Source organism: Apostichopus japonicus, chromosome 17 (genome assembly GCF_037975245.1).
Source record: "Apostichopus japonicus isolate 1M-3 chromosome 17, ASM3797524v1, whole genome shotgun sequence".
Taxonomy (NCBI): Eukaryota; Metazoa; Echinodermata; class Holothuroidea; order Aspidochirotida; family Stichopodidae; genus Apostichopus; species Apostichopus japonicus.
The window spans coordinates 1,970,598-1,998,436 of NC_092577.1; the positions used below are offsets into that span (position 1 = coordinate 1,970,598).

The 27,839-nt window shown below is 34.9% G+C and overlaps 1 protein-coding gene across 1 annotated transcript; it reads left to right on the forward strand.

Annotated features, from left to right (window-relative positions):
- Nucleotides 1–19,277: 19,277 nt before the first annotated feature.
- Nucleotides 19,278–27,386, forward strand: LOC139985109 (cytochrome P450 4C1-like). Its single transcript, XM_071999309.1, has 8 exons — nucleotides 19,278–19,482; nucleotides 20,682–20,751; nucleotides 21,190–21,316; nucleotides 21,497–21,685; nucleotides 22,865–22,967; nucleotides 23,985–24,122; nucleotides 25,435–25,614; nucleotides 25,801–27,386. Exons 1-8 carry the CDS (start codon nucleotides 19,374–19,376, stop codon nucleotides 25,959–25,961), a joined length of 1,077 nt encoding a protein of 358 aa, XP_071855410.1. The 5' UTR covers nucleotides 19,278–19,373; the 3' UTR covers nucleotides 25,962–27,386.
- The last annotated feature ends 453 nt before the right edge of the window (nucleotides 27,387–27,839 follow it).

Here is a 27,839-nt window from a genome sequence, read left to right on the forward strand (position 1 = left end):
AAGTATTTACATTTTTTTTTCTGTAACACACGTAATCTCAATTGAAATATATAATCGTAATTGTATAATCGGTTTATGTGGATCGTCCACATTATATTATACGTATGATGTTGTATTGTTTATTGATTCTAAACCAAAACCGTATAATTGAAAATATTAAAAATTAATCAAGTGCATTAATTCACAATAACGGTCTTCTGAATAAGGGCTACACACCCTCATATCTTGATGTGTTTCAGGTAGGAATCAACCCGTCAAATATGGGTCTGTTTTATATCCTGTATTTACAGAACTCGTAGATCTGTTTAAATCATGTGTATTGAATGTATTTAATATATTCATATAGAAGTATTGACATCTTTTTTTCTGTAACACACGTAATCTCAATTGGAATATATAATCGTAAGTGTACGAGCGGATTATGTGGACCGTCCACATAATCTTATACACATTTCATTGTATTGTTTATTGATTATAAACCAAAATTAGGGTTTTAAATTTATCAACTATATTAATTCAAAATAACTGTGTTCTAAGGAAGGACCCAGCGCCAAATATCGACAGATTCAGTAAGGAATCAACCCGTCAAATATGGGTCTGTTTTATATCCTGTATTTACCGAACTCGTAGATCTAATAAAATCATGTGTACAGAAGGTATTGAATATATTCATATAGTAGTATTAACGTCTTTTTTTTCTTTCTGTAACACACGTAATCTCAATTGGAATATATAATCGTAAGTGTACGAGCGGATTATGTGGACCGTCCACATAATCTTATACACATTTCATTGTATTGTTTATTGATTATAAACCAAAATTAGGTTTGAAATTTATCAACTACATTAATTCAAAACAACTGTGTTGAGAGTAAGGACCCAGCACTAAATATCTACAGATTCAGTAAGGAATCAACCCGTCAAATATGGGTCTGTTTTATATCCTGTATTTAAAGAACTCGTAGATCTAATTAAATCATGTGTACTGAAGGTATTGAATATATTCATATAGTAGTATTAACGTCTTTTTTTTCTTTCTGTAACACACGTAATCTCAATTGGAATATATAATCGTAAGTGTACGAGCGGATTATGTGGACCGTCCACATAATCTTATACACATTTCATTGTATTGTTTATTGATTATAAACCAAAATTAGGGTTTGAAATTTATCAACTACATTAATTCAAAACAACTGTGTTGAGAGTAAGGACCCAGCACCAAATATCTACAGATTCAGTAAGGAATCAACCCGTCAAATATGGGTCTGTTTTATATCCTGTATTACCGAACTCGTAGATCTAATTAAATCATGTGTACTGAAGGTATTGAATATATTCATATAGTAGTATTAACGTCTTTTTTCTTTCTGTAACACACGTAATCTCAATTGGAATATATAATCGTAAGTGTACGAGCGGATTATGTGGACCGTCCACATAATCTTATACACATTTCATTGTATTGTTTATTGATTATAAACCAAAATTAGGGTTGAAAATTTATCAACTATATTAATTCAAAATAACTGTGTTCTAAGGAAGGACCCCGCGCCAAATATCGACAGATTCAGTAAGGAATCAACCCGTCAAATATGGGTCTGTTTTATATCCTGTATTTACCGAACTCGTAGATCTAATAAAATCATGTGTACAGAAGGTATTGAATATATTCATATAGTAGTAATAACGTCTTTTTTTTCTTTCTGTAACACACGTAATCTCAATTGGAATATATAATCGTAAGTGTACGAGCGGATTATGTGGACCGTCCACATAATCTTATACACATTTTATTGTATTGTTTATTGATTATAAACCAAAATTAGGTTTGAAATTTATCAACTACATTAATTCAAAACAACTGTGTTGAGAGGAAGGACCCAGCACCAAATATCTACAGATTCAGTAAGGAATCAACCCGTCAAATATGGGTCTGTTTTATATCCTGTATTTACCGAACTCGTAGATCTAATTAAATCATGTGTACTGAAGGTATTGAATATATTCATATAGTAGTATTAACGTCTTTTTTTTTCTTTCTGTAACACACGTAATCTCAATTGGAATATATAATCGTAAGTGTACGAGCGGATTATGTGGACCGTCCACATAATCTTATACACATTTCATTGTATTGTTTATTGATTATAAACCAAAATTAGGGTTTGAAATTTATCAACTACATTAATTCAAAACAACTGTGTTGAGAGTAAGGACCCAGCACCAAATATCTACAGATTCAGTAAGGAATCAACCCGTCAAATATGGGTCTGTTTTATTTCTTGTATTTACCGAACTCGTAGATCTAATTAAATCATGTGTACTGAAGGTATTGAATATATTCATATAGTAGTATTAACGTCTTTTTTCTTTCTGTAACACACGTAATCTCAATTGGAATATATAATCGTAAGTGTACGAGAGGATGATGTGGACCGTCCACATAATCTTATACACATTTCATTGTATTGTTTATTGATTATAAACCAAAATTAGGGTTGAAAATTTATCAACTACATTAATTCAAAATAACTGTGTTGAAAGGAAGGACCCAGCACCAAATATCGATGGATTCAGTAAGGAATCAACCCGTCAAATATGGGTCTGTTTTATTTCTTGTATTTACCGAACTCGTAGATCTGTGTGAATCATGTGTATTGAATGAATTGAATATATTCATATAGTAGTATTAACGTCTTTTTTTTTCCTGTAACACAGGTAATCTCAATTGGAATATATAGTCATAAGTGTACGAGCGGATTATGTGGACCGTCCACATAATCTTATACACATTTCATTGTATTGTTTATTGATTATAAACCAAAATTAGGGTTGAAAATTGATCAACTCTATTAATTCAAAATAACCGTTCTTATGAAAGACCACGCACCAAATATCGACAGATTCAGGAAGGAATCAACCCGTCAAATATGGGTCTGTTTTATAACCTTTAATTACTGAACTCGTAGATCTGTTTAAATCATGTATATAAAGATTTATATTAAAAACAGATAACTTTATCAAAAACAAAAATATATTTTTGCATGTCATACGGTTTACCTTTAGGTTAATATATTCTTAACAAAACTTTATTTGGGAACATTGGGAAGAAAAAAATGTAAGCAATATCAACAACCCTGGTTACATGGGTTAGGATTATTATAGGAAAACCCGCAAGAATAACCCTAATCCTTAAGCCTTAATATTAGTATGATAATACTGTTGACCGTTCACATGACTGTCTTAAAAGCAGCTTGTTAAGAAAGATCACAACCAAAATATTTTCTTTGGTTAATAGAATGTATTTGGATAGTAGTATTAACGTTTTTTTTTTTAGTAACACACGTAATCCCAATCGGAATATATAATCGTAAGTATATGAGCGGATTATGTGGACCGTCCACATCATCTGAGACACACGATATTGTATAACATATTGATTCTTAAGCAAAGCTCATCTTGAATATATTCAGAAATGATCAGCTAATCTTATACCCACTGACAGCCTTCTGAACAAGGGCCAAACCCTCAAATCTCGAAATATTTCAGTTAATCATCACTACGTCAAACAAGGGTCTGTTTATATCCTTTATTTTCCGAAGTTATAGATCTGTCTATATCATGTGTCATTGAGCATAGAAATATTGATATTAAAAATAGATAGCCATATAATATTAAATTTGTGCATGGAAGTCGGTTTACCTACATTGTAATGAAACTTGATCTCAACTTTAATTGGGAACATTGGAAGTAAACCACTCCTGTAAACTGACCTCAATGACTACCGGTGCAAAGTTATGGATGGTATTGCTGCCCCCCCCCCGCACCCTTACCCCCCGACTTAAAAAGCCTGTGAAAATAAAACTTACTACTACCCTTATCCTGTAAGATAATACTCATAACCATTCAAATATTAATTGTTCAAAACGAAGCTGTTAAGAAAATAGTGTGTATTAGGATAGTAGTGTAACGTGAATGGTTTTTATACTCATCCGTAGTAAGCGGTGCACTTAGCTACATAGCCAGCCATGTCATGAATATTTATAGTCAAGTGGTATGTAATTTAGGAGGGTTAAATGCTTATTGATGTGTTTTATAGTCTAATTAAGAGAGTTATGGGTTTAGTAAAACGGTATAATCAGTGAGTTAAATGTCTACAACATATTTGCATATGTTTAGGGGGATAATGTTGTTGTTGTTAATGAAATAGTTAAAGAGATTTTACGTCACATGTTGTATTGTTTTATTGCTTATTATATGTACCAGAGTGTCACCACGGCATCAATTTTTGAAATTAATCTATTATATAAGTTGTATTCACATTTACTAAATATTTGTACCCAGAGATTTTTTATTTTCTTGTTACTGTAATATGGCCTGGTCTCTAGTTACCACGGTTAACCATGCAGGTAAAAACAGAATCTAACCACGACATTTCCGTAAAGGAACATCTGACAGTATTCTCTGCTGTGCTAAAGAGCCCCCGGAATGCAATAGTAGTGTTGAGGTTTTTGTTTAATATTCCACGTCATCCTAATTGAAATATATAATCGTAATTGTATAATCGGTTTATGTGGATCGTCCACAGTATATTATACGTATGATGTCGTATTGTTAATTGATTATAACTAAAATCGTAATTGAAAATATTAAAAATTAATCAACTACATTAATTCACAATAACGGTCTTCTGAATAAGGGCTACACACCCTCATATCTTGATATGTTTCAGGTAGGAATCACCCCGTCAAATATGGGTCTGTTTTATATCCAGTATTTACCGAACTCGTAGATCTGTTTGAATCATGTGTATTGAATGTATTGAATATATTCATATAGAAGTATTAACGTCTTTTTTCTGTAGCACACGTAATCTCAATTGGAATATATAATCGTAAGTGTACGAGCGGATTATGTGGACCGTCCACATAATCTTATACACATTTCATTGTATTGTTTATTGATTATAAACCAAAATTAGGGTTTAAAATTTATCAACTACATTAATTCAAAACAACTGTGTTGAAAGGAAGGACCCAGCACCAAATATCTACAGATTCAGTAAGGAATCAACCCGTCAAATATGGGTCTGTTTTATATCCTGTATTTACCGAACTCGTAGATCTGTTGAAATCATGTGTACTGAATGTATTGAATATATTCATATAGTAGTATTAACGTCTTTTTTTTTCTGTAACACACGTAATCTCAATTGGAATATATAATCGTAAGTGTACGAGCGGATTATGTGGACCGTCCACATAATCTTGTACACATTTCATTGTATTGTTTATTGATTATAAACCAAAATTAGGCAATAAAAATTTATCAACTCTGTAAATTCAAAATAACCGTTCTTAGGAACCACCCCACACCAAATATCGACAGATTCAGTAAGGAATCAACCCGTCAAATATGGGTCTGTTTTATATCCTTTATTTACCGAACTCGTAGATCTGTTTGAATCATGTGTATTGAATGTATTGAATATATTCATATAGTAGTATTAACGTCTTTTTTTTCTGTAACACACGTAATCTCAATTGGAATATATAATCGTAAGTGTACGAGCGGATTATGTGGACCGTCCACATAATCTTATACACATTTCATTATATTGTTTATTGATTATAAACCAAAATTAGGGTTTAAAATTTATGAACAACAATAATTCAAAATAACTGTGTTCAAAGGAAGGACCCCGCACCAAATATCGACAGATTCAGTAAAGAATCAACCCGTCAAATATGGGTCTGTTTTATAACCTTTATTTACCGAACTCGTAGATCTGTTTGAATCATGTGTATTGAATGTATTGAATATATTCATATAGCAGTATTAACGTCTTTTTTTCTGTAACACACGTAATCTCAATTGGAATATATAATCGTAAGTGTACGAGCGGATTATTTGGACCGTCCACATAATCTTATACACATTTCATTGTATTGTTTATTGATTATAAACCAAAATAAGGGCATAAAAATTTATCAACTCTGTTAATTCAAAATAACCGTTCTTAGGAAACACCCCGCACCAAATATCGATAGATTCAGTAAAGAATCAACCCGTCAAATATCGGTCTGTTTTAAAACCAGTATTTAACCGAACTCGTAGATCTGTTTGAATCATGTGTATTGAATGTATTGAATATATTCATATAGTAGTATTAACGTCTTTTTTCTGTAGCACACGTAATCTCAATTGGAATATATAATCGTAAGTGTACGAGCGGATTATGTGGACCGTCCACATAATCTTATACACATTTCATTGTATTGTCTATTGATTATAAACCAAAATTAGGGTTTAAAGTTTATCAACTACATTAATTCAAAATAACTGTGTTGAAAGGAAGGACCCAGCACCAAATATCTACAGATTCAGTAAGGAATCAACCAGTCAAATATCGGTCTGTTTTATATCCTGTATTTACCGAACTCGTAGATCTGATTAAATCATGTGTACTGAATGTATTGAATATATTCATATAGTAGTATTAACGTCTTTTTTTTCTTTCTGTAACACACGTAATCTCAATTGGAATATATAATCGTAAGTGTACGAGCGGATTATGTGGACCGTCCACATAATCTTATACACATTTTATTGTATTGTTTATTGATTATAAACCAAAATTAGGTTTGAAATTTATCAACTACATTAATTCAAAACAACTGTGTTGAGAGGAAGGACCCAGCACCAAATATCTACAGATTCAGTAAGGAATCAACCCGTCAAATATGGGTCTGTTTTATATCCTGTATTTACCGAACTCGTAGATCTAATTAAATCATGTGTACTGAAGGTATTGAATATATTCATATAGTAGTATTAACGTCTTTTTTTTTCTTTCTGTAACACACGTAATCTCAATTGGAATATATAATCGTAAGTGTACGAGCGGATTATGTGGACCGTCCACATAATCTTATACACATTTCATTGTATTGTTTATTGATTATAAACCAAAATTAGGGTTTGAAATTTATCAACTACATTAATTCAAAACAACTGTGTTGAGAGTAAGGACCCAGCACCAAATATCTACAGATTCAGTAAGGAATCAACCCGTCAAATATGGGTCTGTTTTATTTCTTGTATTTACCGAACTCGTAGATCTAATTAAATCATGTGTACTGAAGGTATTGAATATATTCATATAGTAGTATTAACGTCTTTTTTCTTTCTGTAACACACGTAATCTCAATTGGAATATATAATCGTAAGTGTACGAGCGGATTATGTGGACCGTCCACATAATCTTATACACATTTCATTGTATTGTTTATTGATTATAAACCAAAATAAGGGCTTAAAATTTATCAACTACATTAATCCAAAATAACTGTGTTGAAAGGAAGGACCCCGCACCAAATATCGATAGATTCAGTAAGGAATCAACCCGTCAAATATGGGTCTGTTTTATATCCAGTATTTACCGAACTCGTAGATCTGTTTGAATCATGTGTATTGAATGTATTGAATATATTCATATAGTAGTATTAACGTCTTTTTTTCTGTAACACACGTAATCTCAATTGGAATATATAATCGTAAGTGTACGAGCGGATTATGTGGACCGTCCACATAATCTTATACACATTTCATTATATTGTTTATTGATTATAAACCAAAATAAGGGTTTAAAATTTATCAACAACAATAACTCAAAATAACTGTATTCAAAGGAAGGACCCCGCACCAAATATCGACAGATTCAGTAAAGAATCAACCCGTCAAATATGGGTCTCTTTTATAACCTTTATTTACCGAACTCGTAGATCTGTTTGAATCATGTGTATTGAATGTATTGAATATATTCATATAGTAGTATTAACGTCTTTTTTTCTGTAACACACGTAATCTCAATTGGAATATATAATCGTAAGTGTGCGAGCGGATTATGTGGACCGTCCACATAATCTTATACATATTTCATTGTATTGTCTATTGATTATAAACCAAAATGAGGGTTACAAATTTATCAACTACATTAATTCAAAATAACTGTGTTCTTATGAAAGACCCAGCACCAAATATCGACAGATTCAGTAGTGAATCAACCCGTCAAATATGGGTCTGTTTTATATCCTGTATTTACCGAACTCGTAGATCTGTTTGAATCATGTGTACTGAATGTATTGAATTTATTCATATAGTAGTATTAACGCCTTTTTTTCTGTAACACACGTAATCTCAATTGGAATATATAATCGTAAGTGTACGAGCGGATTATGTGGACCGTCCACATAATCTTATACACATTTCATTGTATTGTCTATTGATTATAAACCAAAATTAGGGTTACAAATTTATCAACTACATTAATTCAAAATAACTGTGTTCTTATGAAAGACCCACGCCAAATATCGACAGATTCAGTAGTGAATCAACCCGTCAAATATGGGTCTGTTTTATATCCTGTATTTACCGAACTCGTAGATCTGTTTGAATCATGTGTACTGAATGTATTGAATTTATTCATATAGTAGTATTAACGCCTTTTTTTCTGTAACACACGTAATCTCAATTGGAATATATAATCGTAAGTGTACGAGCGGATTATGTGGACCGTCCACATAATCTTATACACATTTCATTGTATTGTCTATTGATTATAAACCAAAATTAGGGTTACAAATTTATCAACTACATTAATTCAAAATAACTGTGTTCTTATGAAAGACCCACGCCAAATATCGACAGATTCAGTAGTGAATCAACCCGTCAAATATGGGTCTGTTTTATATCCTGTATTTACCGAACTCGTAGATCTGTTTGAATCATGTGTACTGAATGTATTGAATTTATTCATATAGTAGTATTAACGCCTTTTTTTCTGTAACACACGTAATCTCAATTGGAATATATAATCGTAAGTGTACGAGCGGATTATGTGGACCGTCCACATAATCTTATACACATTTCATTGTATTGTCTATTGATTATAAACCAAAATTAGGGTTACAAATTTATCAACTACATTAATTCAAAATAACTGTGTTCTTATGAAAGACCCACGCCAAATATCGACAGATTCAGTAGTGAATCAACCCGTCAAATATGGGTCTGTTTTATATCCTGTATTTACCGAACTCGTAGATCTGTTTGAATCATGTGTACTGAATGTATTGAATTTATTCATATAGTAGTATTAACGCCTTTTTTTCTGTAACACACGTAATCTCAATTGGAATATATAATCGTAAGTGTACGAGCGGATTATGTGGACCGTCCACATAATCTTATACACATTTCATTGTATTGTTTATTGATTATAAACCAAAATTATTGTTACAAATTTATCAACTACATTATTTCAAAATAACTGTGTTCAAAGGAAGGACCCCGCACCAAATATTGACAGATTCAGTAAGGAATCAACCCGCCAAATATGGGTCTGTTTTATATCCTGTATTTACCGAACTCGTAGATCTGTTTGAATCATGTGTACTGAATGTATTGAATATATTCATATAGTAGTATTAACGTCTTTTTTTCTGTAACACACGTAATCTCAATTGGAATATATAATCGTAAGTGTACGAGCGGATTATGTGGACCGTCCACATAATCTTATACACATTTCATTGTATTGTTTATTGATTATAAACCAAAATAAGGGCTTAAAATTTATCAACTACATTAATTCAAAATAACTGTGTTGAAAGGAAGGACCCAGCACCAAATATCGATAGATTCAGTAAAGAATCAACCCGTCAAATATGGGTCTGTTTTATATCCTGTATTTACCGAACTCGTAGATCTGTTTGAATCATGTGTATTGAATGTATTGAATATATTCATATAGTAGTATTAACGTCTTTTTTTCTGTAACACACGTAATCTCAATTGGAATATATAATCGTAAGTGTACGAGCGGATTATGTGGACCGTCCACATAATCTTATACACATTTCATTATATTGTTTATTGATTATAAACCAAAATAAGGGTTTAAAATTTATCAACAACAATAACTCAAAATAACTGTGTTCAAAGGAAGGACCCCGCACCAAATATCGACAGATTCAGTAAAGAATCAACCCGTCAAATATGGGTCTCTTTTATAACCTTTATTTACCGAACTCGTAGATCTGTTTGAATCATGTGTATTGAATGTATTGAATATATTCATATAGTAGTATTAACGTCTTTTTTTCTGTAACACACGTAATCTCAATTGGAATATATAATCGTAAGTGTGCGAGCGGATTATGTGGACCGTCCACATAATCTTATACACATTTCATTGTATTGTCTATTGATTATAAACCAAAATGAGGGTTACAAATTTATCAACTACATTAATTCAAAATAACTGTTCTTAGGAAAGACCCAGCACCAAATATCGACAGATTCAGTAAAGAATCAACCCGTCAAATATGGGTCTGTTTTATATCCTGTATTTACCGAACTCGTAGATCTGTTTGAATCATGTGTATTGAATGTATTGAATATATTCATATAGTAGTATTAACGTCTTTTTTTCTGTAACACACGTAATCTCAATTGGAATATATACTCTTAAGTGTGCGAGCGGATTATGTGGACCGTCCACATAATCTTATACACATTTCATTGTATTGTTTATTGATTATAAACCAAAATTAGGGTTACAAATTTATCAACTACAATAATTCAAAATAACTGTGTTCAATTGAAAGACCCCGCACCAAATATCGACAGATTCAGTAAGGAATCAACCCGTCAAATATGGGTCTGTTTTATATCCTGTATTTACCGAACTCGTAGATCTGTTTAAATCATGTGTACTGAATGAATTGAATATATCCATATAGTAGTATTAACGTAGTTTTCTTTCTGTAACACACGTAATCTCAATTGGAATATATAATCGTAAGTGTACGAGCGGATTATGTGGACCGTCCACATAATCTTCTACACATTTCATTGTATTGTCTATTGATTATAAACCAAAATTAGGGTTACAAATTTATCAACTACATTAATTCAAAATAACTGTGTTCTTATGAAAGACCCACGCCAAATATCGACAGATTCAGTAGTGAATCAACCCGTCAAATATGGGTCTGTTTTATATCCTGTATTTACCGAACTCGTAGATCTGTTTGAATCATGTGTACTGAATGTATTGAATTTATTCATATAGTAGTATTAACGCCTTTTTTTCTGTAACACACGTAATCTCAATTGGAATATATAATCGTAAGTGTACGAGCGGATTATGTGGACCGTCCACATAATCTTATACACATTTCATTGTATTGTTTATTGATTATAAACCAAAATTAGGGTTACAAATTTATCAACTACATTATTTCAAAATAACTGTGTTCAAAGGAAGGACCCAGCACCAAATATTGACAGATTCAGTAAGGAATCAACCCGCCAAATATGGGTCTGTTTTATATCCTGTATTTACCGAACTAGTAGATCTGTTTGAATCATGTGTATTGAATGTATTGAATTGATTCATATAGTAGTATTAACGACTTTTTTTCTGTAACACACGTAATCTCAATTGGAATATATAATCGTAAGTGTACGAGCGGATTATGTGGACCGTCCACATAATCTTATACACATTTCATTGTATTGTTTATTGATTATAAACCAAAATTAGGGTTACAAATTTATCAACTACATTATTTCAAAATAACTGTGTTCAAAGGAAGGACCCCGCACCAAATATTGACAGATTCAGTAAGGAATCAACCCGTCAAATATGGGTCTGTTTTATATCCTGTATTTACCGAACTCGAAGATCTGTTTAAATCATTTGTATTGAATGTATTGAATATATTCATATAGAAGTATTAACGTCTTTTTTTTCTGTAACACACGTAATCTCAATTGGATTATATAATCGTAAGTGTATGAGCGGATTATGTGGACCGTCCACATAATCTTATACACATGATGTGGTATAACATATTGACTCTAAAGCAAAGCTCCTCTTAAATTTATTCAGAAATGATCAGCTAATCTAATTCACACTGACCATAACCATGCTAACCACATATTTCGATAAAACGAATATACTTCATTTTAACTTTGGTAATTGTTTTTTGTGTCATACATATACACTATTATGGCAATAAGTGAGTACATTATAAAGGGTCAAAAGGCTTATACCCATATCATTAACATTTCCCTTACATTGGGTAGATTGCATGGGTATTGTCAGTACTTTATGTCTGTATTTGGTGTGTGGCGATTAGATATGCCTGCTATGTATAATGTATATAAAGTTAGTATACAGGGGGATTATGGGGACTGTCCACATAATAATGTCCACACTATCATGTATACCGACTTTTCTCTCAATAAATAAAATTGCATTTCTGAAGGTATAGATAGCTCCACTCACCATAACAGCAGAAACCACTTAATTTTTACGGGCCTAGCTTGTGTACATCTAGTAGTCCCCGTAACCCTGTCATATGCCAACGTCCACATAACCCAGGTAATATATGTATACATATATATATATATATATATATATATATATATATATATATAACAACCCTGACAATACACCGGCTTTTACGTAGGGGAATCGTGTAGTGGTATGCCTATAATATAAACAAGAACATTTAATGATGAAACCTTTAATTAATATACAATAACAAAATGACTGTCAAATAGCGAAGCGAGAAATTTGGCCGTAGACTAGTTACCATATATGCAGGCCTGGACGGCATACAATGCAAACTGCTGTAAGGTATACAACTAAAGTGTGTATGATAATGTTATAGGCTATGTATATATGCTGATGTGAATTGTCGGAAATCAAGTACAACTACTGTAGTGTCTAGAAATAATGCCAGCATTAAAATACGGCACTAGTCAACTGATTTAAGTGAACCATTAAATGTTACGTGCACATGCCGTGAATATCGAAATCAAGTAAAACGACTTAATCTAGACCAAATGCCAGCATAAATATACTGCACTTGTCAACCGATTTAAGTGAACCATTAAATTATGCGTGCATATGCAATGAATGTCGGAAATCAAGTAGAACGAGTGTATAGACATATAGTACCAGCAAAAATATACTGTACTTATCAACTGATTTAATTGGACCATTAAAAGAATAACGAAGACAGGGATCATATTTAAAAAATATAATAAAACACCCTCCTGAAATTTGTTGTAGAAACAGGGTGGTACTAAATTTCTTGTAAAACAAATAATCAGATTTTTTCTACATAACACTTTTGAGATATTAGCTGTCAAGATGACCTCGCTTTGTACAGAGATACATTTACAACCTCTGTACAAACACTGCACAATATATTCTCGTATTAATAAGAATATATACCGTCGCGTATTAATACGAATATATACGCGTATTAATACGAATATATACGCGTATTAAATCAGACAATAACTGGCATGTCTTATATAGCTTTCACCCACAATTAATACGTGTTTATATTCGAATTAATACGTGTATATATTCGAATTAATACGTGTATATATTCGAATTAATACGTGTATATATTCGAATTAATACGTGTTTATATTCGAATTAATACGTGTATATATTCAAATTAATACGTGTATATATTTGAATTAATCCTCATGTGTATTCGTATGAAGACCTGTTTATTTTCGAATTAATACACGGATATATTATATAACATTTTAAAACCATCCAATGAAAATGTCTTTAAAAATGTTTTAATATGCATTACAAAAGTAAAAACTGAGGATATGTGTAATGCCAACTCCCAATCCAGTTGTTGGGATTATACATTTCCTCAGTTGTTACTGTAAGCATAATATCACATGCTACAGATTTTTCAGCAAAACTCCAGTATTTACTGCGGTATACAGAACTTTACGACTGACAGTAGTTACTGTAATCTCTGTATATGAATCGGCTGACTCCTGATATCTCTGCAGAGGCGGACAGGGGAGGCAGTGGCGGAGCGTCCATACAGGGGCGGATGCCCCCCCCCCTGACGGACTCAAATGGACTGCTGGCGCCCTTTTCAGCTTTTTACCACTTTTTACTTATTCGCGATTATTGACTTTTTATTGCGCTCTCATCTACCTATTGACATTTGTCACATTTTGTTGGTGTAATTTTTTGACTCCTATTTATTCTTCGTTTATCTGCAAATTAGCAAGGCCCGGAAAGGGTCATTTCCGGCGATCTAGGGAGTATCTTTACTCAAAAAAAATATGTACGCTCCGCGCCAACCTGTTGTGGCGCTCCGCTTAGATAGTGTCGAAAGCGCCCCTACAGACCATTCTCGCCCCGACTAATACCCCTAGCTCCGCCACTGCGGGGAGGGCGCGGGTTGGGGCGAAAAGTTCATTCCTAGTAGCAACAATTACCCTCAAATGTAAGGGATATAACATCATTATTTGAGAAGCAAATAATCTTTTGATGATATGTATCCCTGTCTAGCCATAACGCGACCTACAATTTTCTCTCAGATAGTCCAAGTACAGTCTAGGGCTATGATTTTACACCCATCGCGAGCATTGCTATATAATAAGCCCGGGTAAAATATGTTAAGACATATAAATTGACAAATGGCTATTTCATAGCGAGTGGCTGTTGAACATAGACCCGTTCTCATACCAATAACAACAACGTTCTCTTAAAAAATATCCGTGCAATTTGTCAACGTTTGTTTCGAAAATTATCTCGATAATTATGGAACGCCAAAAGGACCACGGTGACATGTACCACTACTAATTCGAAGTGTACTACATCTAAAATGTCGCGTACTACTACTAATTCGAAGTGTACTACATCTAAAATGTCGCGTACTACTACTAATTCGAAGTGTACTACATCTAAAATGTCGCGTACTACTATTACTTCGAAGTGTACTACATCTAAAATGTCGCGTACTACTACTAATTCGAAGTGTACTACATCTAAAATGTCGCGTACTACTACTACTTCGAAGTGTACTACATCTAAAATGTCGCATACTACTACTCATTCGAAGTGTACTACATCTAAAATGTCGTGTAACTACTACTAATTCGAAGTGTACTATATCTTAAAGAACTACTACTAATTCGAAGTGTCTACATCTAAAATGTCGCGTACTACTACTAATTCGAAGTGTACTACATCTAAAATGTCGCGTACTACTACTAATTCGAAGTGTACTACATCTAAAATGTCGCGTACTACTACTAATTCGAAGTGTACTACATCTAAATGTCCCGTACTTCTACTAATTCGAAATGTACTATATCTAAAATGTCGCGTACTACTACTAATTCGAAGTGTACTACATCTAAAATGTCCCGTACTACTACTAATTCGAAGTGTACTATATCTAAAATGTCCCGTACTACTACTAATTCGAAGTGTACTACATCTAAAATGTCCCGTACTACTACTAATTCGAAGTGTACTACATCTAAAATGTCCCGTACTACTACTAATTCGAAGTGTACTACATCTAAAATGTCGCGTACTACTACTAATTCGAAGTGTACTACATCTAAAATGTCGCGTACTACTACTAATTCGAAGTGTACTACATCTAAAATGTCGCGTACTACTACTACTTCGAAGTGTACTACATCTAAAATGTCGCGTACTACTACTAATTCGAAGTGTACTACATCTAAAATGTCGCGTACTACTACTCATTCGAAGTGTACTACATCTAAAATGTCGTGTACTACTACTAATTCGAAGTGTACTATATCTTAAAGAACTACTACTAATTCGAAGTGTCTACATCTAAAATGTCGCGTACTACTACTAATTCGAAGTGTACTACATCTAAAATGTCGCGTACTACTACTAATTCGAAGTGTACTACATCTAAAATGTCGCGTACTACTACTACTTCGAAGTGTACTACATCTAAATGTCCCGTACTTCTACTAATTCGAAGTGTACTATATCTAAAATGGCGCGTACTACTACTAATTCGAAGTGTACTACATCTAAAATGTCCCGTACTACTACTAATTCGAAGTGTACTACATCTAAAATGTCCCGTACTACTACTAATTCGAAGTGTACTATATCTTAAAGAACTACTACTAATTCGAAGTGTCTACATCTAAAATGTCGCGTACTACTACTAATTCGAAGTGTACTACATCTAAAATGTCGCGTACTACTACTAATTCGAAGTGTACTACATCTAAAATGTCCCGTACTACTACTAATTCGAAGTGTACTACATCTAAAATGTCCCGTACTACTACTAATTCGAAGTGTACTACATCTAAAATGTCGCGTACTACTACTAATTCGAAGTGTACTACATCTAAAATGTCGCGTACTACTACTAATTCGAAGTGTACTACATCTAAAATGTCGTGTACTACTACTAATTCGAAGTGTACTACATCTAAAATGTCGCGTACTACTACTAATTCGAAGTGTACTACATCTAAAATGTCGCGTACTACTACTCATTCGAAGTGTACTACATCTAAAATGTCGTGTACTACTACTAATTCGAAGTGTACTATATCTTAAAGAACTACTACTAATTCGAAGTGTCTACATCTAAAATGTCGCGTACTACTACTAATTCGAAGTGTACTACATCTAAAATGTCGCGTACTACTACTAATTCGAAGTGTACTACATCTAAAATGTCGCGTACTACTACTAATTCGAAGTGTACTACATCTAAATGTCCCGTACTTCTACTAATTCGAAGTGTACTATATCTAAAATGGCGCGTACTACTACTAATTCGAAGTGTACTACATCTAAAATGTCCCGTACTACTACTAATTCGAAGTGTACTATATCTAAAATGTCCCGTACTACTACTAATTCGAAGTGTACTATATCTAAAATGTCCCGTACTACTACTAATTCGAAGTGTACTACATCTAAAATGTCGCGTACTACTACTTCGAAGTGTACTACATCTAAAATGTCGCGTACTACTACTACTTCGAAGTGTACTACATCTAAAATGTCGCGTACTACTACTAATTCGAAGTGTACTACATCTAAAATGTCGCGTGCTACTACTAATTCGAAGTGTACTACATCTAAAATGTCGCGTACTACTACTAATTCGAAGTGTACTACATCTAAAATGTCACGTACTACTACTAATTCGAAGTGTACTTCTACTAATTTGAAGTGTACTACATATGAAATGTCACGTACCACTACTAATTTGACATGTACTACTACTAAATTCATGTGTACTACATCTAAATTGTCACGTAATACTACTGATGTCAATACCACTACCTCTAAAACGGAAGCTACTACTACTAGACCAATTAAACGCGAGAAATACACCTGCAATCCTGCATAAGATATAATCATAACAAAATTAAATGTTCAAAATGTCATTTGAAATAGATGAAAAAGTGGAGGAATATGTGAAGATGGGAAAAAAAAATGATATCCTTTGAGGCTCGTATAAATGACAACTAATAAATTTAAAATATGGATTGAACTAACAGGTCTACCTTCAGCTAAACCTAGCCAAGTAAATGAACACCCAAGATGACTGAATATTCCAGTGAGGTAAATTTGCTCCAAGGTAATAAAAACAGTTTAAGAATTTTGACCAAAGGTGACCATATTTGGATATCTGGCATATTTGGGGCCAATACAGCATACGTATTATATTAACTTAAGCCTAGCTTATAGGCCTAATTAAATAAGGTTAGCCTATTTGCTTTTGACAAATGACAGTGAAGTGCTGAAAGTAGGATTTAGCTAATGCCTACATTTTCTCGGTTTATTAGACAAGAAATGTCTTATAAGATCCCCTACATGATTTTAGAGCCTATATGGGTACACTGTGCAGTGATGTCGATTGGGTGCCTTGGCCTCAATATTTGAGAAAGTGGTCAGATGCTGGGGGTACACTCTCGTCCGTCGGATGGGGCGTTAAATGGCGGTCCCGGGAGCAGGAATGGGAACGAATTCACACCCCTGCCTCGTTATCCTCTGAACACTTATCGAAGAGAGAAGGCTTGAAATAAGCCGGTGTTCATCCACGATCTAACAGGGATAGGGTCTCAATTAAGCTACTGTAAAGCTTCCTGATCATTGGATTTCTAAACTAAACAATCTCAACTAATCTCAACTAATCTCAACTAAACTAATGTGACGCTTATATATAAATTGACATTTGTGTCTAAAATTTAATTATGCAAGTGTCGGCAAAAAGAGAACTCACACTGTCTTGATTTACTGCTCAGCAAGTATGCGTAGTACTACAGGCTACCGCAGCATATACATGCATACTTTCTCAAATTTGCGACCTTTACATAGATTACGCAGGTGTATTTCTCGCGTGTAGTCATTGGGTCAATGTTGTCGATAAGTTTGCGTACTTCGGCACATAGATTGTGCATAGCGCCATCGCTCCAATTTAGTAGTAGCAGCTTCCGTTTTAGATGTAGTACACTTCGAATTAGTAGTAGTAGCCTACGCCACATTTTAGATGTAGTACACTTCGAATTAGTAGTAGTACATGTCAAATTAGTAGTAGTATATGTCAAATTAGTAGCGGTACATGTCACTCTGGTCCTTTTGGCGTTCCATAGATAATAGGATATTGATAATGGTTACCATTGGTTTGTTTCGTAAATTCCAGGTTAATGGGAAATTTCATGTATAAAGATTGACCCTTCCAAGTTAACACAGATGTTATTATTGCAATAGCATTGAACACATTGTATACTCTATGTACAGGGAGTGTATCACTAGATTAGCCCACAAAGATTTCTTGATACACTTCCTTTCACAACTTTCAATAACTCTCTGTATTCGCTACAATTGATGTATATGTGTTGTGCAAAAAACAAATAAATAAACGAAGTTGATTCAATTAGTGCCGATATCGTTCAACAATCACACAATACTGTAAGGGGGTCGTCCTCTTCGATCTCATGAGGGAAACCTTCAAAGTCCTTTTTAACTATCATCACCACTGTCCCTGACGATACAGGGACAGTCCCATCGTCGCGTAAAGAACCAACCTTTATGCACTTCAAATAAAAAAAGTCATTAGTGTTATTAATGTCATTACTCGATGCATAATATTCAGAAAAAAAAAACTACTGGTTATCGATCAATAATTTATGGATACTTCTTACAGCGTCAGTTTGAAGAAAATAAAGTTGTAACCATTTACAAGAGTCTGCTGGAAATTAAAAAAAAAATATATGACTATAGCGTTCATTTGGAACAAAGTAATAAGTTAGTCTGCTTTAAGAAGTCTTAATTATTAAAACTCAGGCAAGGTTCCTTTTAAGCACATTTCTATATAGAAATCAAATATAATCCTAACTTATGGTTTTATTTTCACAGCAAAGGACCAAAATGGAGTTCGAGACGGAAGCTTTTAACGCCATCTTTCCATTTTTCCATCTTGGAAAAGTTTCTCCCAATCATGAGCGAACACGCTAGGTGCCTGACAGATGAGCTCTGTGGCTTAATAGAGGGTCCAACAAAGGACATAGTACCCTTCATAACGTTGTGCACCCTTGATACAATATTTGGTAAGCTTGTTTGATACTTCAAAGAGAATTTATGAACAATTCAACCTTTTATGAACATCAGTTGCATGATCATTAAATATTATTATATTTTATGATAAAACACTTGCTCCAAAATCGTGATGATTTATAAACTTGTCAGAATATATAGGTCCCTAGATTTAAATTTACATATGCTGTAAGCCAATACCTTCTATGATTTCTGCCAGCGGCGTAACGATGAGTCTGGGGGCCCCTGGGTCCAGGGAAGGAAGGGCCCCCGGCTGCTGCGGAGAATCAACCGATGTGCGCGCAGCGCACATCACGAGCGCGGAGCGCGAAGTCCTAAAGGCGTGGGTCCAGGGCCCGCCTTAGGGCCCTCTAAGCTCTGGGGTTCTACAAGCTCTCTGGTGCAATATAAGCCGTATATGGAACATTTCGTGGTGATTTTAGCGACTGAGATTTTGGGGAAAATCTGCGTTCATAGACACATTTTTGGTCCGCCTTGTCTGTCATACTGGGAACATGAAAAAATGTGTTGTAAAGATAGAATACATTAAGAGATTGAAAGGACAATAAGACCAAATGACCAATATCCAATTAACATAAACATGTATATTTCCACCCGTGGCGTAACTCCTGTGGACAAATGGTATCCAAGTTCCCGAGAACTTGGAAAGGCTATCAAGTTCCAGTGTGTACCTCAGGCTCTTGAGTCAGTCGTGCGGAAAGAAGGATACGAGATTTGCAGTTGCAGGGGCATATGATTTATGACGAACGTATTCACGCACAGAAAAATATGTCCATTGTCTCGTTTATAGTTTCTTTTCCAACGAAAACGTGCCGTTTCAAAAAAAGGAGAAAAAAAGGGTACCCCTCTTCTAAGTTCTGCACATCAGTGCAGCGGGGCCCCCTTTGGTCGGGGGCCCCTGGGTTTGCCCCGTCCGAGCCCATAGGCGTTACGCCGCTGATTTCTGCGTTGTCAGCAAAAATACCCTGCAGTATTCTCAGTAAATAAGAGCTACTTGGAATTTATGGTAAAACATTTTTTTTTTTTTTTAGCTAGATCGTCACCGTTCTAATGTGATTTTGTTCGTTCATGGTTTAAGTGGATAGGTGTCCAAATAAGCAGGATTTCCTATCAAAATGATGGATCAAATATTGTTTCTATGTGGACTACTAAACATCATTCCTCACTTTACTTTTTTATTCTCGGTTTTCAGAGACTATCATGGGAGTTAAACTACACGCTCAAGCAGGCAAAGGAAGAGAATACTTGCAAGCAGTACACGGGTAAGATTATATATAACATATATATGTATAATATATATATATCATATATCATATAATATATCATGTATCATGTAGTTTCCAATGGTAACAAATACAACATACTCTTGACAGGTTCTACAATATATATATATATATATATATATATATATATATATATATATATATATATATATATATATATATATACTATATGTTGAGACTAGTTGAGACTAGTGGAACACTAGTAGTTGTAACTCGGAGTTTCACGCATTGAGCGATCTTCAGACAACCAACCAACTTTATCAACTTATATATATATATATATATATATATATATATATATATATATATATATATATATATATATATATATATATATATATATGTATATGTATATATATATATATATATATATATATATATATATATATATATATATACATTATAATTTTTTTTAAGCTTGACCGCCATCCACATGAAACGAGTTCAATTTCCGTGGTACTGGAATAACACATTATTTAAATGGTCGCCACTCGGGAAGCAGTGGATGAAGAATTTGAAGATAATACACGAAACAACCAGAAAGGTAGGTTTACTATCATAATTCCTATAGATTGTACAGATTTGCAGATTATGAATGAATGAACATCCGTCCATAAAACGAACCAACGAATCACTGAACGAACATCCATACTATGACGTACGAACGAATGAATAAATACTAACAACATTTGCATCTTATGCTTGAATGAATTCTCCTTTCTAGGTAATTCAAGACAGAAAGAAAGAATTGGAAATTCAACAGAAAGATGAAGTCATAATTGACGACAAGTCCGAAGTGGTCAAGAAGCGTCGCAGGTTGGCTTTCCTGGACCTACTGATAGAATCCCAGCGACAGAACAGCGACCTCACTGACGAAGGAATCCAGGAAGAGGTGGATACATTCATGTTTGGGGTGAGTTCTGCGGTAAACAACAAAGATATAGAAAATCACATGATACTCAGCCCTCCCCCACCGCCCCACCCTCCAGGAGAGAAAGGTAGTTACTTTTTTTGTGGTGTCTGGGATTTTGAAGGATACAGTATATTAAGCATTGAACCATACTTGTATAGACATTACATTGTACTCATAACGCAGACTGTATAGAATCAAGAACAGATCAACTTCAGATATGTCCATGGACACCCGATACTCATAGCTAGTACAGTAACTACTGTTCATGTTCCACAACCGTGCATCAGTAACTACTGCGCTGTGTTCGCAACACGGTAACATGTGTTACAATCGGCATAGTAATTACTGGAAAGCTGTTAGACGTTGAACTACGCGTCTGACAGGTGATAATGTGCAGTACTTTAAAAAAAATAAATAATAATTTTAAATATGTAAATTAAATTTTTAAATTTGCAGTACGAAAAAACTGGATAACAGTAGAATATCCGGCAAGCAGGAAAAGCCCAAAAAATTAGTTCAGTGTGTTCGTTTCTTTTCAGTATTTGACATGATGATATTTTTCGATAGAACCGTTTCAGCTTCATAATACTATCCGAATTAGACAAGAAATTGACAACAAAAACGTGCAGTGTATTTTCATTTTGATAGAATAATATACTCAGTTTCAGGGTTAGTTGATTTATTCTCTGTATATCTTCCGAAGAGGTGAAATTTAGGGGACTTGAATACAATGACACATTAAGACATCAGATAACGTATGGAATAGATTACAGACAAGAAAAGGTAAGATAAGAAACAAGTTAGACCAGAAATGCCAGAATGGGAAAGAAAAGAAAAGAGAGAGGGGACAGATGAGGGTGGAGAAAAGAGAGAGGAGAGATGAAGGGGAGGTGGAGGAGAGAGAAAAGAGAGAGAGGAGAGAGAGAGGAGGGAGATAGGAGGGGGGTGAGAGGGAGGAGAGAGGACCTGCTAATGTACTAGAATCCACTGGTCATGGTCACGTGATCAGAATCCCTATCTACGGTAGGGTTGGGAATGTGTTCTTTGAAATAAAGATTTATTTAAGCTCTGTCTTGGGTCATTTGTCTGAGAAAAGAATACATATATATTATGAGAAAAGAATATATATATATATATATATATTTATATATTTTCTGTTTATTTCTATATTATCACCAGGGCCATGATACAGTGTCTTCCAGCATTGCGTTTGCCTTCTATTTGCTGGCCAAGCACCCTGCAGTACAACAGAAGGTTCACGAGGAGATGGATTTAGTGCTTGGTAGGTTTAGGGAAATTTTTGCATTTCTGTTGCAATCAAATTTTTCTGTAAAGTAACTGCGTAGTTGAAGTTAAATTATGTTTGTGGTTATTGCACCGCGTGTATCTCTTTTTCTGGTGGTAGGTTAAGTTAACTTTTGACGTCTAACGTTGGTACTTTTGTCGGCAAATGTACCAAGGATGCATCCTAGAATGGTGCCTAGGGCTTGTACCGTTCCTTAAAAACATTTGTGGCACCGCCTCCCCCTCTTTCTATGGCGGGCCATCAGTCTCAAATCGTGGGGAATCGACATATACCAATTTCCTTCGACTCATACCAGTTTCCAGCAGCTTAAATTGGTATATGTCAATTTAAATCGGTATATGTCGATTTAAACTGGTATAAGTCGAATTGTATTGGTATATGTCGATTTAAAATGACATATACCGATTTAAGTTGACATATCATCGATTTAAACTGGTATATGTCCATTTAAATTGGTATATGTCGATTTAAATCGATGATATGTCGAATTAAACTGGTATATGTCGATTTAAATCTGTATAAGTCGATTCCCCACGATTTGAGACTGGTGGCCGGCCCGCCATATCTTTCCGGGATATCCTGGCTCCACCGATGTGTAGATTTGAGGTCACGGTTGCCTCAAAATAAATCAGAATATAATTATTTGTTACGTAATTTTTGTTAAAAAAACAAGGTCATCAGAATCTCGTAGAATTGGCTACAGCATCATACAATAATGTAATGTTTGCCAATTGAGAAAATATTTCAACTTAATTTTGTATAAGAAAATATCATTCTAATCATTCTTACTTATATGTCTTTTTTTTCTTTTTCTCAAAGAACACATGAACAGTACTTATAACGAATTGATCTTCCCATGATTTCCACTGATCCCCCAACGGGTGCTGTATTAATGAAAAATGGCTGTTGCAAAAATCCAGCTCTACTCACACAAATTTATTTCTCATTCAAAAACTGATGGTTTGGATGATTTTTTCCCTCCATTTGAAACAGGAAATAATCGCGATAAGAAGATAATGATGGAAGATCTTCAAAAGCTGGAATATCTCGGATATGTGATGAAGGAATGTCAACGCGTACTGACAACTGTCCCCTTTGTTGGACGAAACCTCGAGAGGGACAAACACATGTGTATGTATATCTCCAGAAGTATCATGAAAAGGACAACCTAAGTGCACGATATGCATACTTATAGACTGAGGCAGGCCCTTAGCTAAAGAATGGGGCATGACCCCTCCCCCCCCCCCCTCCGTGAAAAAAAAACATTGTGTCTCCCCGACCCAGTTGTACAACCACAAATCGTGACAATTTACAGGACAAAAATGTCTTGATTCTTCTTTCTTCTTAAACACCCCCCTCCCCCCTCCTCCTCTCTGCTTAGCTAAGATGCCCTATCTACGCACAGGTCTGTACTGAGATGGAAGCTCAATGCGTTGTTTCTGAACACGTTTGCTGTTGTCCCATATGTTATGTTATTGGACTATCAGGTGTTGTTTCGTTGGATAAAACATTTGCAACTTTGTAATACATGATACGAATACGCGTGGAGGTGAGTGGGTGTGGGTGGTGGGGGGGGGGAGTGCTGCTAAGTATAAGTCTCCTTTTCAAATTTACATAAAAACATCAACGGTAAATATAATGAATTACATATATATAATAATAAATAACATTTATATAGAACCTTATAAAAACAATTCTAAGCGCTTAAAATACCATGCTAACAAAAGCTTGCGTTTACACCTGAGTGCAGGATTCCCCCAGACCCCCCTAACTTGGGAGTTGGCCTCAAATAACTCAGGGCCACATCACTCTCTTGAAAATGTCTGGATTCATTGCTTAGATATGTTCTCGGAGTAGATGCTTTCATATATATCGTTTTTTCACGCTACGAAGGATGATATTTACTTTTACGCCTCTCTTACCTGTCCCCTCTCAAATCATGCACTTTCCCATCCTGGCACCTTATAACGAGATCAGCAAAACTACAAGATGAACTATACAGCGAATCCGAAGTATTTAAGTAATAATGATAATAAGTCCTATTATTATCGACGCTGACAACTTTTAAACATATTTTAAGTATAAAACCTGTAAGTCGACAAAGGAAATTGACTGTTTACTATTAATAACATAATATAATCCAATGTCGCAATGTATTGTTTTAATAAAATTTGTGGTCTTGTAGTTTAGTCAAATCTTATCGTGTTATATAATCAATTATGATTCAGGAGCGCATAACACTTTAAAAAAAAGTGGGTATTAATTTACAAGGCTTATCCATTTGAGGGCAACAACATAAGAGTTTTTATTCTGGATTTTTCGGAATCGTTCACCAAATAAGGGAAGCACAAAAAGAAGAAAGGAATGGTCAACCAATTGGTTTGGTATAGAAATGAAAAAAAAAATCAGTGGAATGTTTCTTGATTTTATTGATTTCCATCAGGCGGGACCATTCTGCCAAAAGGTACTCCTGTATGGATGGGATATTACTGGCTTCACCGTGATCCCAAATATTTCCCAGATCCTGAGAAATTTGATCCGGATCGTTTTCTACCGGAAAACTCTAAAAATCGACCACATTTTTCATTCCTGCCGTTTTCTGCTGGACATAGAAACTGCATCGGTAAGTGCCCAAAAATATTTCGTTTTTATTGATCTTATACATGTTTGAGGAAACACAGAGTCAAATATAAGCAATCATAACTAAATAAATACGACAGAGAAGTAGAAGTAGAAGAAAAAATAAGAAATTGTAACTATCCCAAAACAAGAGACGCTGATATTTTTCTCTTTCGGTGATTATTCACAGGACAAAAATTCGCAATTATGGAACAGAAATGTATCATGGCGACAGTTTTGAGACAAGTGAAGATGACTTCAACCCAAACGAGGGACGAATTGGGTTTGGTTGGTGAGCTGGTGCTTCGGGCCTCCAAAGGCATTTACATCAAAATCTCACACCGCGACTGATGGTCAAGACCAGTGGTGACGTCACACTTCAAAGTACAAATTACTCCTCCATTATCATTGCAGAGGTTTTCTTTGTCGGTACATTCATGAATCTACAGTTCGAACCTCATCAGACCAATGAGGTGTTAGATAACCCGCCCCTCCCCCTCTCCCCTACCAGGCACCTCTTTGTAGAGGTTAGTCAATATACCAGTTTTGAAATCCACACATGTTCTTTCCCATCTTCCCTAAGTATCATCTTCGTGAGATTTTATAAGCATTAAGTGATGCCACACTTGAAACAACCGTATATTCAATCGTCAGGCCTAGCGAGAGCGGGAGGGGGGGGGGGGGTCAATTGGTAGATACATGTCGCTAAGTCAGGGGCAGTTATGGGGTCTGGTGAAATATTGATGAAGGATAATGTAGACTCATTTTCGTAATGTACTTACGGAAACTGAAGATTTCAAAAGAGGGTCCAGTGAAGTAATTATCTCCGTAGCCCGACATGGCTCTCGAAATCACTGAAATCCATCACCACTAGCACTAATGTTCATCAACTGGAATGTTATATACGTCACGGTTTAAGTCATCCCTACCTTTATCCAAATATAATGATTATTACCAGGGTGTGAAACACATTACACTTTACCCCTCCTGTACCCGCCTACCCGTCCCACCACCTTATTTGTTTTTGTTGTTTTAGTTGGTTTAATTTCTGTCATTTTGTAACCATAATCCGTTTGAAAAACAAATTGAAGCAAGAGAGGAAAGAAAAGATGAGAGGAACGGGTGATGGGAGGAGGGGTGGGGGAGACGATGGGGCAAGGAGGAGAGCGGAGGACATTTGAGATATTGCAGCAGTTTCAACTTTTAAAACTAACCTTTAAACTAAGTCTTTGTTGTCTATTTTGTTTTATGTTTGTTGTTCAGTTATTTTTACAAGATTCCTTGTTTAATCGTGTCTAAATAAACACAAGGGAAGCCGGCTGGCACACCAGGGGCGGCGGGGCCGACGGGCACAGAGTGACAAGCTTCAATTTGTCTTATAAATTCAAATTCATCCCAGGAAAATACCCCTTTCCGTATCCCTTTTGATTGTTAGAAAGTACCACTCTTGGACTTTTACATTTCAAAAGTGTCCTTCTGTTACTTCAAATGCTTCAATTTTGTTGAAAAAATACACAAACTTGTTATTAAGAAGTTTCCTGTCATTTACAGAATGAAAAGAGAATGAAATTTGAATTTCAAATAACGGAATACTGCCTCTCAATGTTCATACACCCCCTCTCCCCTCTCCCCTCTCTCCTCTCCCCTCTCTCCTCTCCCCTCTCTCCTATCCCCTCTCCCCCTCTCCCCCTCTCATGTCGGCTGATAAGGAGTTGGCAGGGCAGCAACCACCAATGTTGGACTGCGTGAAGTTGAGCTCTTAATTCGTCGAGCGGAGGGGTCTAATGTGTGGGATGAACCATCCCCTGTGAGATACTTAAGTAAAAATGGAGGTTCTTTATACACAAAACGGTTCTATAGTCTGCAATTTTTGAAACAATGTAGACAACTTTTCGACAACTGCACACCTGCGATTAATACATGTTCCTCAGATTTTACGTAATATTCCTCCTGCCAGTGAGGATGGGAGGGGTCAGGGAGGTCCCCCTGATTTTATTCATGGAGGTTAACGCTTTCCAGAAGTACACGTGGATGTAGGCGTCTACTGCCGAATGACATTCTCTTAACAAAATTAACCTAATTCATTCTAAACACTCCATGGGAGTGACTACGACTTCCAAGACACGACAAAGAGCTAAATTAGTGTCAAATGGACTTCCGATCTATGGATTGCAGATTCGGGTCCTGGCCAGATCAGTACGTTATGTCACTTGGGCAACGCACTTTATC

Coding starts and splice junctions, on each gene's coding strand:
- LOC139985109 (XM_071999309.1), top strand. CDS start 19,374: ATGAGCGAACACGCTAGGTGCCTGACAGATGAGCTCTGTGGCTTAATA. Junction 20,752..21,189: donor TACTTGCAAGCAGTACACGG/GTAAGATTATAT, acceptor ATTTTTTTTAAG/CTTGACCGCCATCCACATGA. Junction 22,968..23,984: donor GGAGATGGATTTAGTGCTTG/GTAGGTTTAGGG, acceptor CATTTGAAACAG/GAAATAATCGCGATAAGAAG.